Below are 17,024 nucleotides of genomic sequence, written 5' to 3' on the forward strand. Positions count from 1 at the left end.
GATGGCACATAATCTTCGACGTAAGAAGTAAAATGTGAACGTCAAGAATATCAAAAAAGAAACTCATAAATCCAGTCTAGTTTCCTCGCTAATCAACGTCTGCTATGTGATTCTAGGCTTTATGCAAAGTACCATCGGGGTTTTCAAAAGAGAATGTAAACAATGACCATTCCAAGTCAAAGCATTATTTTTACTTTTTGCCCGTTGATATAATTTTAAGGGGGAATGGGGAATATTGTACTACGAGCTATGCCAATCTAACGAAACCGTCGCTGAACAAGGTTATTAACGGTAATTGATGCAAATGATTATAAACAGAACAATATCATGCCAAAATGTATAATCAAGCGGTTTTGTTTCAAATACTTGCATAATTGAATACTGTGGCAGATCAATTATCCTTGCCTGTGAGTAATTGACACTACAGTAAAATTTATTATCAAAATTCACATTTCTTGCAAGCTTAAATCATTCAAGTATAAATTCGATCCAACTGAATATAGCCGCACTTAATCTAACCTATTATGATTAAATTTACCTTTATGTACTTACTCGATTTCGTGCATAATTTTGTTCACATATATGCAATTGGAATCCGCTTCTTGTTTGTAATCACAATTCCGGCATGCATACAACAGGATTTTATTCTCCTTATCTTCCTTCGGGTACAACATGTTGTTGCTAAAGGAATACAGAATACACCCGTATAAGAACAAAAGGGCAACGATTAAGTTTTAAAGCATGTTTTATTTCACATCTACGTATGTATGGTCACGATAACAATATTGTATTATGGACTTGATTTGCTCAGAAAGAAACGAGACTAATAAATTTTTTTGCGCTTTACCTGGTACGTAAATTCTCTAACGAGCGCGAAAATGGCAGCATTCATGCACAAAAGTTGGAGATGTTTACGCATGCGGTATCAAGTACTTACTACATTTTACTATTTTGGGACGAAAAACATAAGCATCGAGCTGTCAATTAAGCGTTTGTTTTTGTAAGACGAATTGTGTACGTCAACTTTTTCATGCCAATTATCACGTGAAATTTTGGTCGTGAAACATCGCCTTACCAACTTGGGTGATGATAAACGTTTGGAACAATCGCAAAGTATAATGATAGGCGAAAATGTCGCCTCCCAAACTGTAATAGACAGCCATGGAGTTAAGCGAAGTGGACAAGTTCAAAGAGAGATTTGGATATAAGAAAGTTAACTGCACTCTGCCTACACATCTGCTCGCAGTGCAAGAAAATCTCGTAACATTTTGGGTAAATGAATTGAAACAACTAGCGAAAACGGCGCCTTGGAGGTTATTATTATTATTATTATTATAAATTTAGAATTTAGAATAAATTCTAAAACTTAAGTCTTAAACCACTAGCATTCGGCTTTATTAAAAACTCTACCGCACTTGAGATTTGAACCCACGACCATTGAATTGCTAGTCGAGACTCTTGCCTACTCGGCCACTCAGGCGGATCGCCTTGGAGTTAAATGAAGTGGACATATTGTAACAGGTTATGACTGTAAGTCCTAAACTATCGACCTACGGATTTAATTATTATTAGGACAATTTTAAAGTGCCACTTAAAGAAAATCAGACACAAATTCCTCAGCCGTATATATTTTGCATCCCCAAAATTTTTATACAGATTGGCTTGCAAATCGCAATTTAGGACTTAAGAATTTTTCTTTATAGCAATCTTGCAAACATCATTTACGTTCTCTTTAATTAATTTGCTTTTATTTTTTTTCAATAATTTTCACTTCCATACACATTTTTTCTATATTGTTTTGGTCGTTTAAACTTATTATCACAATTATCAGGCACACCAAGGCGACTGACACCCATTCACAAAAAACAAATGATCAAAATTGTCTTTCTTTTTTTATATATATATATTTCTAATAGCAGTTTTCGAACGCTCCAAATTTTTTTTCTTTTTTTCGTTTATCGATCTCTATCCTCGTCATTAATTGCAGTTCCCCCTTTTTTCACCAGTCCTGTTCCAAACGTCATCTATTTATCAGCGAGTGAGCTAAACAATCTCACTTACTACAGGATTGTATTAGAAGATGCAAAAATTAAACAACAAACAGAGGTGTTTTCAGGTCACGTGACCTTCGACCGATTTGGCCCATTTTTAATACCTACCTGCTTGCACGAACTTCCAATTTTCCTGCCGAATTTGAAGTCAATAGCCTCATTTTTGCGGACAGGAGAATGTTTACAATAGACATTACACCGACGGACAGGCCGACATGCTTAAATCGACTTACAATTTGATACTGATCCAGAACGTATATAGTTTTTGGATCTGCGATACTTCCTTCTGGGTGTTGCAAACGTTTTGACAGAATGAATATATCCCTTATCCTTCGAAGATGAGTATAAAAATTTATTTTTATGATTACCAGAAAATTCGATTCGATTCGATTTTTATTAAAGATTTGCACAGGAAAGGAGACCACTGAATGGCTAGAAAAGACCTTTCGCGTGCGAAAAAGCGTCAGTCTAAGTAAGGCATTCTTTATTTTAAATTATTTGCCCGGCTTTTTAAGAGTGCTTACTTATATATATTCGCAAAATATCTCTTTTTTTCTATGCAATAAAAGTTTGGCATTTTTTTATAAATGCAAACAAAACAAAAAGATGATTGCAAACCAAATTGCAAATTAAAAAAATAAAAAAAAGCCAATTTTGTGCATAACAACCATATAGGAAAAATTCCAAATGAATAAAAAGAAGTTTTCAGCATCATAGATCATGTCGATTTATCGCGTTTCCTCATGTAAAATAAGGGATTCAGAAATTCATTACATTCTTGGTTTGTTTTGCTCGGTTCACCTCAGTAGATCCCGATTTGTGTGATTTTTGAGCTGGTAAGTTTCCGACTCAATAGCAAAGGATTAAGAATTTACCCACATCGCTCCTTTAAAATGTGAGAAATCACTATCGACATGATGTAGGGTCTGGTATTAAGAGTTTGGTTAGAATTCTATTTTAGATCAAGAAGACGGTATTCGTTTTCGTGGTCGGTCCTGAATATCAGAAACTGTTGCCGTCTGTCGATGATGGCGAAGAGCCTCTATTCTGGTGCCCAGTGCTGCTGAGATGCCATCCAAAGCAATCCAAATGAAAAAAACAAACAAATGTATCTACGCGCGTCGAATTCCGATGGTAGTTATGTTACAACTTTCACAAAACGCCAAGCTTTAAAGCATCTCGTAACCGTTTAAGAGGGAAACCTTGCTAGCTTACATAGTTAATAATAACAACGTTTTTTGACCAGATATATTAGTTTGTGGAAAAAGAAATCCATTAATTTTATATGAACTTCAGGACTTTATTTAACATGCTTCGGATTGTCCGATTTGGGTCAAATATGCACCGTTTTGTTGTACGATTTGATGCCATTTTAAAGGTAACTTCAAAATGCCTCTCTCATAGAAGTCCTGGTCTCTATTTGCAAAAAACTCTAGTAGTCGATTTTCACAATCCTCCCTAGATTCCAATTTTTTATCATTAAAGAAATTTTGCAATGCAAGAAAAAGATGATAATCGCTTGGTGCCAAGTCCGGACTGTATGGCGGATGCATTAAAACTTCCCAACCAAGCTCCCGAAGTTTCTGGCGAGTCACTGTAGATGTGTGTGGCCTAGCGTTGTCCTGGTGGAACACGACACCTCTCCTGTTGGCCAATTCTGGCCGTTTCTGGTCAATCGCTATCTTCAAACGGTCCAGTTGTTGACAGTAGAGATCAGAATTTAGCGTTTGGCCATATGGAAGCAACTCATAATAAATAATCCCCTTCCAGTCCCACCAAATGCATAGCAAAACCTTCCTGGCCGTTTGAGGTGCTTCACCGCTCTTTGACCACGATCGTTTTCGCACAGGGTTATCGTATGTGATCCATTTCGCATCTCCAGTCACCATCCGCTTAAGAAATGGGTCTATCTCATTCCGTTTGGCCAAGGCTTCGCAGATGGAAATTCGATCCATCATGTTTTTTTCTGTTAATTGGTGTGGCACCCAAACATCGAGCTTCTTTTTGAATCCAGCTTTGTGTAAATGGTTTAAAACTGTTTTATGGTCGATTTTTAGCTCCTGGGCGATGTTACGACTGCTAACATGCCGGTCAACTTCGATCATTTCTCCGATTTTATCGACATTTTCGACGGCCGACCTACCTGTGCGAGGTGCATCTTTAACATCAAAAATTCCTGAATGGAATCTACGAAACCAAAATTGCACATAATTGGCTGTTACAGTATCGGAACCATAAACACCATTCACAATTTTAGCCGCCTGGCTTGCATTTTCGCCTTACCCAATTTTCTCTTTGTTCATTTCTATTTTTAACACGCTGTAACTCACAACTGAATGCACCAAACAAAAAACAGCAAAAGAATTTTTTTTACTGCGAAATGTCACCTTTTCAACGAGCATAAATATGAAATTGTTTGATCGATACTTTACGAGAAATCTATAAGTGCAGCCATCTACCGAAAAAATAATGGATTTCTTTTTCCCCAAACTAATAAATAAATTATTTTGCGCACTCACACATTTTAAGCGCACGTGCGATTGCAGGGATTTCAATATAACTTAAAACCCTGCCATCTGACGGCCTAAAAATGCACGTTGTCATGAATATTGTAAAACGTAGTGCAAATGCATGTAAAAAAGCACACATTTATCGCCAAGGGAACATGTAATGAGCATACATGTCCGAAATTTTGTTTTTTATACTTTGGATATCAGATAACAAAAGACGGTCGTAATACTACTACATATTCCAATATAAAAATTTTTATTAGAGCATAACAGACAGCCTCAAAACGCCTATTGCCTTTTCTGCACGGAAACCACTTTCTATTTAAAAGATGGAAGAAGACAGCAACTAGTCAAGGATAAAAGAAAGTGAAAACCTAATTGCGCACCTAGTGAAGCAAACTACTGGCTTAATTACTGATGGCCATAGCAGCAAAAACTTTGAAGATCTTGCGCTAGGAGATCGCTGGAACAGAATACATTCTTTTTGGCCTTGTTAGGTGAAGTGCTATTGCAAGTCAATGCTATAAAAAATACAACTTACCTAGCATACTGTATGGTAAATTGCATACTTTATGGTAAAAAAGAGAATCGTAAATACATATATTTGTGATTTGAAAGCATTTAAGAAGGAGAGTCTACAAAATGTGAAGTTTAAAAAGCCATTACAGACAAATAGACATGAACAAATAAGACTCTTTTCAGTTTAGCCAATAAAAAAATAATTGGGCAAAGCGGGGCATGACAATGCGGTGTTTAATTTGTTTAATTTTTTTCTAATCTAGCCTGGTGCATTCTTTCTTCTTTTGAATTAATTCAGTATAATTTTGTTTTCAATTATATATATATCAATTATATGTACACTTACAAAGTGTCAAAAAAACAGTGAATGTTACATGAAGATAAAAAAGATGACAGAGGTTGCTGGCCCCAAAGAGAACAATGTAACAACATAGCTATGATGTAAGTAAATAAAAAGAAAATATACAAACTTAGAAAATTCATTAAAATTAAAAGAACGAACGAACGCAGACCGTTATATGCATCCATTTGGAATTGCGACAGAATTATGCAAATTCAGCATAATTCTTTTGCTAAAAAAATAAATTTTATGTCGCGCTTCGCCTGGCTGAGTATTACATTTCGTAATGCAGTACGACGCCAGGCGCTCCATTTAAAACAATTATCACTTTGATGATGTAAGCATAATTTAGTGTGATAATTTGTGTATAAATAGCCATGTAAGAATTGAATAAAGTCACTTATCTAAAAGCAATTAAACAAACATATTAATCCGCTAAAGGCTCAAAGGCGTTCCATCCGCCTAATATCATAGATAGGGACTGCTTCGTGCCGATCTCGATTGGCATTTCATAAAGAAGCAGATTGATTTGGCGTTCTGAAGCCGAGCAGTTTGGGAAATATTCTACAACTCCAAATTGGTCGCACTTGGGAAACATTCATAGGGAATTTTCCTATGGATAAAATATCAGGTCACGCCAACATTCGAAATTTATTACAGTTAATTTCTAAGAGGGAGATGCAGTATGTGATACCTTCTTATTTCGTTGGATTCATCCAGAGAAGATATTGCCCAAGCATTTACGTGATGACTCAGCCTGACAAAGTATTTTGACGAAATGCATTTTTGACGAATGGAAATTTAGCGGCATTAACAATACAGCAAGGAAGATTTTTGATCGACATTTTTGATATCTTGAAAAAGTAATTACCTTTAGGCCATCTTTATCACGCCCATTCGATGCATTAAGCTCACTTAAGCGTTGACTTGTTAAAGTCTTCGCTCAGTAAAATACAATCCGAGGGCAACGTGAAATCAAAATCTCATAAGGGAAACGTAGCGAAAAAAGTAAAAGTAAATGAATTTAATTTTGATACCCACTCCTGGAGGTTTAAAAAACACTACGAGATATGTATCGTTGTCCGGGATCAATTCATCCCGCAGTCCACGATCAGTTGTAAACTTAACTGTCACACGGTTTACTATTATTAAAAAATAAGAAGAATACCACCAAGACTATCCGTTAATTTTTTTTTAAAGGTAGACAATATGTTCAAAAAGCATATGTGTTGGCTCAGACTTGGTAATAAACCTTTTCCAGGGGAGCTATATTAGAATTGCGGTTGCTGCCACCTACGCTTAATCCAAAGTCGATTTTCCTTGAAAAAGTGCATTCTGCCGTTCACACTGCTTTGAACAGAATATTTTAACCCTCTCACTCGGAAGGGCATATATATACGCCCTCGAAGAATAGCCATTCATACGCACTGGAAAAGTGGATGCTCGGGTACGAAAGTCGTACATATTACAAAATAAATTATGATTATAAATGGTTATACATTAGAAATTAAAATGGTTTTACTAAATATACTTCATATTATTGTAAAGCTTAGAGAACAAGAAACGTTTTCTGATTATTTCGTAGCATTCCATACTTCAGTGTCAACTACTCAGCAATGCGCTCTGTTCACAGCGATCACGTTTTCTCATAAGTGCTCCATAGCGAAAAGGTTAACTAAAGACAGTGTGGTACTAAACTAAGCGTCAATATGCTGAGTGGTCGCATATTTTGAACTGGTAACTTATTTACGTGCATAAACTGCAAACCCGTCTCTGCAAGCTCCTAATGGTATAAAATAGACTGAACTTGGTGCGCAAGCGCTTCGATCAATCCTACCAAGCCGTACCAAGAAAGCTGTCCTTTAAGAACAAAATAATCCAAAGCGGATGCCTTGGTGGAATAAGAGACTTCAAAAGCTCAGATCTCAGGCAAGAAAACGTTTTAACAAAACCAAAAAATACGGCGATTGGGCTACATACACAAAAGCCCTAACCACATGTAATGCCAAGTCATGTAGTAGTCGCGGGAAAGAAGTGATCCCAGTTGCCTCCATTGACGTAAAGGCAGCTTTTAATAACATTGAAATATCTCTGCAAAATAGAGATGTTCCGAACATGATTACCAATTGTATAATCTTTATGCTGAATTCAAGACACATTACGTCGTAGGTAGCGGGGACGTCATTGACTGTTTGGGCCACTACAGGTTCTCTCTTCTAATCAGAACCCTAGTCATACACGAGCTGCTAAAGCAATGAAATGATCTCGGATTCAGAACACTGGGTTATGTAACCGATTTAGCTATCACCATGATGCGCTGACACCAGCAATAGAGCAAATGCAATGCACGTAATCCGTAATTAGTGTCAAGATAATGGGTGTACATCAACCCTCAAAAAATGATTGTTCTTTGTTTCCCTAGAAAGAGGAAAATTTCACTGGTATTCATAAAAGACATTGAGCTCATTTATTCAGATGACGTAAAGTATTTGGGTTTCAAATTTGACAAAGCAATAACTTGGCATGCTTACACGAAACAGCTGATCAAAAAAGCGATCGGAGTCTTTTTTTCTGTCAACGTTCATTCGGTAAAGCATATATGACAAATTGCTCTTATACTACCATAATTCTGCTCATGCTAATCTACGCAGCGTTGGCCTAGCGGCCTAAAGTTAAACAAAAACGGTAACGTTGGCGCAACGCAAAAATCAGCGTCTCGCATTCATTGGTAAGGCTGGGGTTATGAGGACTTGGTCCTCGAGTGCTTTAGATGCGTTATTAGGCATAACACCACTTTCTATGGCTATAGAAAGAGACGCCTGCCGCTCAGTGAAACCGGGTAATCTCAAGGGTCGACTGGAAGTGCTGAGGGATTTTATAGAGCCAATTGTTAAAGTCCCGGGTCACTGTGACGCATACTCTATGCTATTTTACTGGGTCAGAGTGACCATACCGGACAAGCATGAACTGAACGGGACGGTCGTATCGCTGAAACTGGTACTCTATTAAAAGCTAGAAATTGGCAAAACTGGGACCGGCATACATGACCCGAGGTTTCCCCTAACCATCCCTGAGGGACCCTACTCCACTCAGGCAGTCAAGTTGCTCTAAAGGTCTTGAGAGGGCAAACAATAACTTCTCAATCTGTGTTGGAATACCTTCAAACCCTGAATGAGCTAGAGAAGCACAACGGGGTGCACTTAAGGTGGATCGCATCGGAAGCGACGACTGTTCAGCCAATTGGGGGCTCCGAACAATTATGCTAGGCCAGGAAACTTTCTGTGGCATACCAAGGAGGCATATTAAGAGGTTGGTGTCGAAAGGAACACAGAAAAAATCATCAAGCCTTTAGAAGCAGCAGACACGCGTATGGCAAGCTGAAAGATATATTTACTCTTCCGACAAAGCACACAGGCTATTAAAACTGTGGAAAGCGGCATACTCGTCGTAATTTGAAAAGTATGAGCATCCCAGATGCCGATTCTTGCAGATTCTGCGATGTGGCGAAGCAAACGTCGTGCCCTGTGCACAAGACTTGGAGTTGATGCCTGCAGAACCAGCTAGTGTTCCGCGAGCATTTACTAATGCCGAACGTCGTATATCCAAACCTAAGAAGATAGCGGGAATTCTAAAGCTGAAGAGCTAGAGGCTTGGGCGACTACAAGGAGAAATGTGCACCTTTTTTGATTTCTGTGCAGAAATTTTTCCCCTGAGGAATTAGCATAGCTGAAAATATTGTTACGAAAATCCCAAATTCAGTTAAATGTCAGCTAAGTAATTTTCGTAAGAATAAATTCCCTAAAGAAGGGAAAACCAAATGAGCATTCGCAGGCGCCTCATGCAGCTGCAGGCCAAGGAAAACGATTAGTGGAAAAGCAAACGGGTAAAAGCTAAGTGCATATTCGCAGGCTCGTCGTGCAGGTGCAGGCCGATGGAAACGATTAGAGGAAAAACCAGGCTGGGATTAGACCATAACCATAAATTTAGATATAGTAACATTCTTGTAAAATTGTATATAAATCGAATATTTGTGAAAAGTAGAGTTAGTCTGGCAAGAACGTAGAAGTTGAGAGTACGGCCAAAATAATTGTAAATAAATATTCCTACAGTTGTAAAAGACAAGGTAGTAAAACAAAAGAACTTTGAAGTGCATTTATCTTGATCAAAATATCCACGATCTAGTGATACGGACTGTATCTTGTAAAAAAAGCGAATTTCATAACAATATTTTCTTCAAAAGTTTCCAAGGTATTGACGGTTGTCGGTTATTTTTTTTAAAAGCATAGACATTATCACCGGATAGACTATATTTGACTTTTGGAGTGGGGCAAGAGATGTTACTTATTTCGTTAAAAATATTATGAAAAAGTGTGACAAGTAGAAGAGATCCTTGGGGAATTCTATTCACCAGGGGAGACTTTTTGAAATGTGACTACTTACTACAACTCCAAATCCCCTCTATGACGTGAAAGATTTGAGGTAGTTGAAAAATTTATATCCAATACCCCACGATTTCCAAACGGTTAAGACAATATGTAGATCGACTCTCCTAAAGACTCTTATAAAGTTGATTGAAAAGAAGTGTAAAATGGTTTCTTTATGAAATTGCTTTCGTTGTGAAACAATCAGTGCGCACGCGTGTATGTGTGAAAGTTCGGAATTGAAAAATATTATACGAAAAAAAAAAAAAAATGTTAATGTTAAAATATTAGAAAAGAACCAAAAAAAAATATTATAAAAAGATGTTAACAATAATATATGAACAAAAATTGGCAAATGACTGTCTGCATCGTAGGCGTAAGTGATAGAAATTTAAACACGAAACCGAACAATCGTTATGCGGCAACATTGTGTTCAAAAAATTTCATCAAATTTTATAAATTTGCTAAATAAATAGTAGTAAAATGAAATAATTAATAGATTTCATCTGCTTTCAAATTAGGGATTTAATTATTTACGGCTAAAATTGCTCAGATTTTAACATTACAGCTACAACTACTTTATTGGTATAATGATGCCTGTCTAATAAAAAACAAGTAAATAAAAAGAGAAAAAAGAAATGGTAATAAAGAAACAAAAAAAAAGAAATAACATTGAGAAAAATTTTAAAGTATAACAAATATATTGTATCATAATATGAAATAAACTGATTATTATTAATATTTGTACGTGAGTGCTACACATGAATGCATATATCCACAGGTCTCAAAAAGGATTCTGTGATAAATTTCTACGTTTTCTTATTCGTGTACAGAACATTTTCTTAAAAACCACCGCACACATTGTATATATACACGTTAATATCTTAATGGCAATATGTGAAACATACATATATGAAGAAGCCTCTTGCTAGCATGGTGATACGAAATCGAAATACTATTAAGGATGTTGTTATAGCGCCCACAAACAAGTAAACGTTTTATTATTGATCATGAGAGGTCTATCACACAAGCTGAACGATGAGCGAATATATCAGCAGCTCTAGCGGGAAAAATATGAATGAAGATCGCGAGAAAAACTGACGCTTATTTGCGCTTTGAAGCTTTACTGCAGCGTCAGCGCACGCACTTTTATTAAAATTTAAGATAAAACAAAATACCAAAACAAACAGTACACTTTTAATATGTATATACTGTATACTATACTCGTTGCAAAATTATTCCTCATTTCGAAATACATTTTAAGTCAATATCGAAAATTCATGTAAATAAAACAATTTAAACTTATGAAAAAAAATAAATAAATAAATATTATACATATATTTAAAAAAAAGGAAAGGATAATGCTTGGCTAAGCAGTATATCCAACTGCTACAGACAACGGGCCTCTTAGACGGGCTTAACTCGTGGGTCCAGTCACATCGTGTGAACTTCTTAAGGGTTTCTTTCTACCTTATTTTAATTTTTATTTTTTTTGTCAGACGGCACGGCACGTCCTAAATTTTGTAACAGTTGACAATTTTTACACTCTAGGAACGAAGATAATCTACGAACTATATCCTTTTCCTATACCGTTGAGAGCAATTGAACGGTAGTCTAACGCATCATAAGACTTTTTAATTCTTGGAATGAAAGCAATTACCGCAAGTAAAAAGACTAAAAGCTTCGCACTACGCCAGAATTTTAATACTTTCCCAATCATATAGAATTCAAGATATATTTTCAAGAATTGTACCTTCAAGAATTGATTGCAAAATATTCGTGTGGGTCGTTACCTCTGTAATAAGAGAACGGCGCGGACTTGGCTCGTTTGAAATGTGACAATATGTTAACGACAGACATGGTAACTTTTTTTTGGTGCTGTTAAGAAACTGAAAGAATGTTATAGTTGGGGTCGGCCTTTTCTTGTTGGAACAGAGAGGCGAACTTGCCACGTAAAATGCCTACACTTTCAACATTATTATTTTTTTGGGCTATGTCTTGTGATTGTTTTGTATGATTAGCAGTCGCTTGTTGTAAAATAGTTTTTGTTTATTTTTCAAATAAGGACGCATCTCATGTTTACAAATAGTACCAATGAAATTTCCGTTGCCGCCGTTACCGCTATCAGTAAATAAAAAGTCAACATCAATAATAATTTATTCATTACTGTTATTTCCGTCCGTGAAGTTTGTGTGATTAATATTACCAACGCCTATATTTATTACGATATTAGAATTGACAGTTACAAAGGTTGAACTTATGTTTAATATTTGATTAGTTGCTGTGCTTACTGTGTATCATATTTTAAAACTAATAACATTTCTATTTGACTCAATTACCCGTGGAACCGAGCAACATGTTTTTGGAGAAAGAACATTGGGACAATAGGTTATCCAATTGAAGCAGGTTATCAAGAACTTCATAACTGCATACCTTAAAAGAACAACGCACAGGTGGTGTACGTCTAGAACGATTTGCCTTGACTGATGTGATTAGCTTCGAGTTCGTACATTATGCCGAATTTATCACTTATTGCGCGGTATTTTTTTTTAATCTTTGGTCTTTCTTTCCAAAGTACGTTAGCTGTGCTAAAACATTTACTGATCAACATGTGAAGATATTTCAGCAATATAAGTGTAAAAAATTTTGCAAAGAATGGACAACCTTAACGTGGGGAGACTAACATCTTGAAGACTTTCGTACATAATGGAGGCAAAGCGCTCTGCATACCCATAAAAATATGGTATGTTCAAACGAAAAACTCGACCATTTGCCAAAGTAAATACGATGTTGAAGATTATTTAAGGAAAAACACGGTGGAAAATCTGGGTCGAAAGCCCAACGAAGCATAAGCGAACGGGTTTATAGTTAGTCGAAGCACCAAGCAATGACAAAGCGATTCATTACAGCTTAACTTATAATAAAAACAATCCCTCTTCTGCAATTGACAATAAAGAGCTAACCACTCGCGTGCGAGGTATTGTTGCCACTCCCCAAAATCCAACACTCACTTAAAATAGAAAGGAATTGTCTGAATGTGCGCGTACTGACAAAAAGCTTATTTAATACAACGGATATGAAGACGCTAATCGAGACGATGATAGTAACCTATATGATGACTGCGAAAGCACAAATTTTAAATTTGATGAGAGCCTGCTACTTTATAAAGAAGCGAATAACAAAAACGATGGATACGGTGGAGACTAAACTATCAAAAACACGAAATTGCCAAATCCCAAATAAAAAATTGTCGAGAATTCAATGACCAAAGTTGACATTGCGCATAAAATCGATCTGTTCTACGTACCTGCGACAAGGATTTTCGGAAAAAGTTCGAATTAAGGTAACCTAATACGTTGAATATTAAAAAGAACCTGCCTGTGAACCTGCATGTGCAGGTGAAGGCATATATCTGATTGAGAGTTACCAAAATTAACAAAGTCACTGCAGCTGGGGTTGAAAATGTCAAAGAAAGATCTTCGACAAACCGAAATTATAGCTTCTTAGAACGCTGGGTGAATAAAACAATTCTTAAGTTCGATATGACTGAGCTTGCACCAGCTAACATTTGCCTAGATCCCATGTTCGTAAGATTAACATTTCTTCACTTTTTATAGACCAATAAAATTTTGTAATGGGCATATTAAAACATTTCGAAATGAAAAATTACACATCTACTCATTTTCATTCCTCATTTCTTACCCAATTTAATAGCAACTATAATGGAGAACATTAGAAAGCAGCTAAAATGACATTACTTGATCTCAAGAGAACACACAATTATCATTCATTCTATATGTAGTTACATTGGGATTTATATAGCGCAGTAATGCAGGGATAGGCGTTCCAATCCGCAATTGGTGGTGCAACTATTAATTGAGAACCAACAAAGTTATGAAAGGTTGCCCTCTCATGCACAGAATATGAAAATTTATTCAGGAGCTACGAAAAGCTGTATATGTAAAATTGGTTTGAATGTTTAATTTCGTAAAACTATCCGAATAGCCGAATGTAGCCAAAGTGCAAAGACGGAAACTTGCCAAAAATGGCAGTTACACGGTAAGTACATAAATAATCGATATCAGTTAAAAGGTGAAACATATATTTTCGGCGAAATCTACTATTAAAAATTTTGAGCTTTGTGATGGGCTGATATATTTTACAAAAACATTAAACACACGCTCATAACAATAATAAATGTATCAAACAAATAGCTCATACAACTTTTATTGCATATTTCTACATTTTACTGTCGCTAAACATACTTGCATTTTCTCACAAAATCGACATAGATGATTAAAATCGACCAGAAATGGGTTATGGATTAATTTTTTGAAATTGGAAGAGTACGCCATAACCTGATAACTTTTAGATCGATAATATTATAATACATCATCTTTTCAATTTGAAATGAAAAACAACATAACGCAGTACCTTTTTTTTTTGTTTCACTTGCCTGTTTCATGCAATTCATATTTAAAATATAGTTCCAAGTAAGAGACTTTGGAATTAGAGCATTCGCCCACTATTTTAACATTTAGTTCATCAGTAACACAATTAACATCAGTTTTAAGATCATGATGCGTTTACCGTTTATTGGAGTCTAATCGGATTGTCTCTTTGATCAGCTCACTGTGACATTTCTAAAGGTTATATAGTTATAGAACTTTGTGTTTCAACAATATTATTCGGGTTTTCTTCGCTACAATAGGATACTTTTCCTTTTTTATACAATAAAAAAAGAGTAGGCCGTTAGGTTGTCAACCTAGTTTTGTGGCCATTTATCAATCACACTACATCAGTCAACAGTCAGTTACAAGAAAAGATAGGTTTCTCGTAAGTAAACTAAAGAATTATGATGGATTTGGACGGTGTCTATGAATACCACCACTTCTTTCTAAGAGAGACCGAAGATTCATAACGACGATTGATATGAGTAATTGACGACTCTGTTAAACGATTTTAGTACAATTTTGAAGCTATGGTTTCAAAAAAACCTAAAAAGTATTAGTTATTTGTTAACAGTGGTCGAGCTCATTGACCGATTTATCTAAGTTTCGGCACATGATTTTATACAGATAATGCTGATTTTCGCTCAAAACATTGCACCAAATATCGACACCAAGTTTTACTTCAATGAGCGGCACAGACTACGAGCTAATCTCCTTCTTATTATGGGCCAGGGAATCACACTTTCAAACCTGATCTAAAGTCAACAAATATATGCCAAAAAAATATATATATACCGAATAAATATCAGCTTCGATTTTACAGTAAGAGTTCGAGCAATGACATGGCTAAACTGGCTCATTATTTTCCCTTGGCCATGCATATATTTTGGGAAAGACCAACCGAGCATATGAGCATGTTTTGTTACGTGCAAAAGGGTTAATTGAGAACTTCTATATTCCAAATGCTAGTTAAAATACCACTAAATTTTTTATTCATTATTTGTTAAGTGTTGCATGCCCTCACCATCGTCTAACACTTCCAATTCATATCACTTTAAACGACAATCGTTTCAGTTCCGCCCAAGTTGTCGAAACACAAAAAGTCCTTTTATAATTCAATAAAAATAGAATGATGTGCATGAATTTTATGTGAGCGAAGAATTATGTTCTGCCGGTTATGTACAATACGTATGAAAACACATTTCGGAGAATTGTTGCTTATAAGTCATTGCTGTTCTGTTTTATAACATATGTTTCCTTTTATAACAATTCGAGATTTATGCAAATTTCTGATGAGCATAAGGTGCTTAAATTTCGAAGATATTGTAAATGATTAGAAGGATAAAATCCTTCTATCATATTTTTTATTCCTGTTTTTGAGTGAAAGCTACAAATATACATATATTTAGTGACTGCCTACAGGATGAAACGAAGCTCAAAAATGCATAAATAAACTGCGCAGTCGTCATTACAATTTACCCTAAGGCGAAAGTAGTGCTTTAACTTATATTTCTTCAAATTGCAGTTTAACCCTCTTAAAAGACTAAGTTACATACAGAACAAATTAAATTTTCATTTCTGGGGAGAATGACTTTGATCTGTACGAACATACATAGAACATTTAACGTTTTAGGTTTTCCAATAGCATAAAATTTTATAATTATATAAATATATAAGCAGATAAAATATTAAAATTCCTACCAAAAAATGTTTAGACATGGCTTTTTTAGAAATTATATCAGTTCTTTCACTCTTAATAGAATGGAGGCGGAATTAGCCTTGTTTATGCAAATTATCAGTTACTCAGGTATGATAAACGTTGGAATTGTTTGTTTTCATGAAATGAGCGATCATAATTCCTTCCATTATTTGTTGGCGTGTATTGATGCACTTCCATTTATATATACTGAAAAAAAATCAACATCTCACATTCAACCACCGGTGATGTCTCTTTGGCATAGAGGATGTTTACATTTTTTGCGGCTTCTCGCTTCTTTTTACTGATTTAAAATACCTCTTGTACTCACCACTCTTGGCAGAATCGAATGCCAACAAAACCAGGTCCATCCGAATTACCAGCATCAAAAATTGTCGACATTATTTAAATGCCTTTATTTATTATTTCAAATTATCACTTACTAAAATATGATGTAACACGTAAGTAAAAAACCTAGACATGTGATCAAAACAAATAAACTGAAGTTTGCGAAGTTTTCGACAATAGTAACACAATTGAACAGGAATGCAATGCAATTGAGATGAAATGAAATTTAGGAAAACCTCTAGAGCAGATATTTGATTAAGTGCCCGGAAAGTTAGGGTCATGTAAAGTCTTACGAAGACGGTAGTAAAACATAGATTATTGGCTGGGGAAAACCAAAATTTTTTATAATGAAATTTTTAATTTTATATCAATCGTGCCCGGATTATTGTATCCATTATATAACAATTAAAAATGAATGAAGTGAAAAATTGTTATTTTAAAAGTAATATACCACTAGCTTAGCTCAATGTTAAAAAGCTAAACCCGTGTGCTTGTTCTGCAGATTGCTTAAGGAAATTTTTATCACTTTAACAGATTGCTTGAGGGAATTTTCATTTAACAGACTGCATGAGGTAATTTATTGAAATCAACTCTGTGCATTTTCCTATAAGCGGCTAGAACAGCCTCCAAAAATTTGAATATGGATACATCTTTAGCATTCGATTTTACCCTATTTTCAAAAAAAAAA

At 35.5% G+C, this 17,024-nt stretch overlaps 1 protein-coding gene across 6 annotated transcripts in view; it reads right to left on the bottom strand.

The window, feature by feature from the left end:
- LOC119642960 (DNA-directed RNA polymerase II subunit RPB9) overlaps positions 1-16,478 on the bottom strand; it is a 29,325-nt gene extending 12,847 nt beyond the window's left edge. For all 6 annotated transcript variants that reach the window (XR_005248181.1, XR_005248180.1, XM_038042293.1 and 3 more), the window contains exons 1-2: positions 16,320-16,478; positions 553-681 (exon numbers count right to left, since the gene is read on the bottom strand). Coding sequence is in view for 4 of the 6 variants with exons in the window: in XM_038042293.1 (XP_037898221.1) it covers positions 553-681; positions 16,320-16,390 (200 nt within the window). In the remaining 2 variants the exon portion in view is untranslated. The remainder of the gene's footprint in view (positions 1-552; positions 682-16,319) is intronic.
- Positions 16,479-17,024: the final 546 nt, after the last annotated feature.

The sequence above is a fragment of the Glossina fuscipes genome, unplaced genomic scaffold (genome assembly GCF_014805625.2).
Source record: "Glossina fuscipes isolate IAEA_lab_2018 unplaced genomic scaffold, Yale_Gfus_2 303, whole genome shotgun sequence".
NCBI lineage: Eukaryota > Metazoa > Arthropoda > Insecta > Diptera > Glossinidae > Glossina > Glossina fuscipes.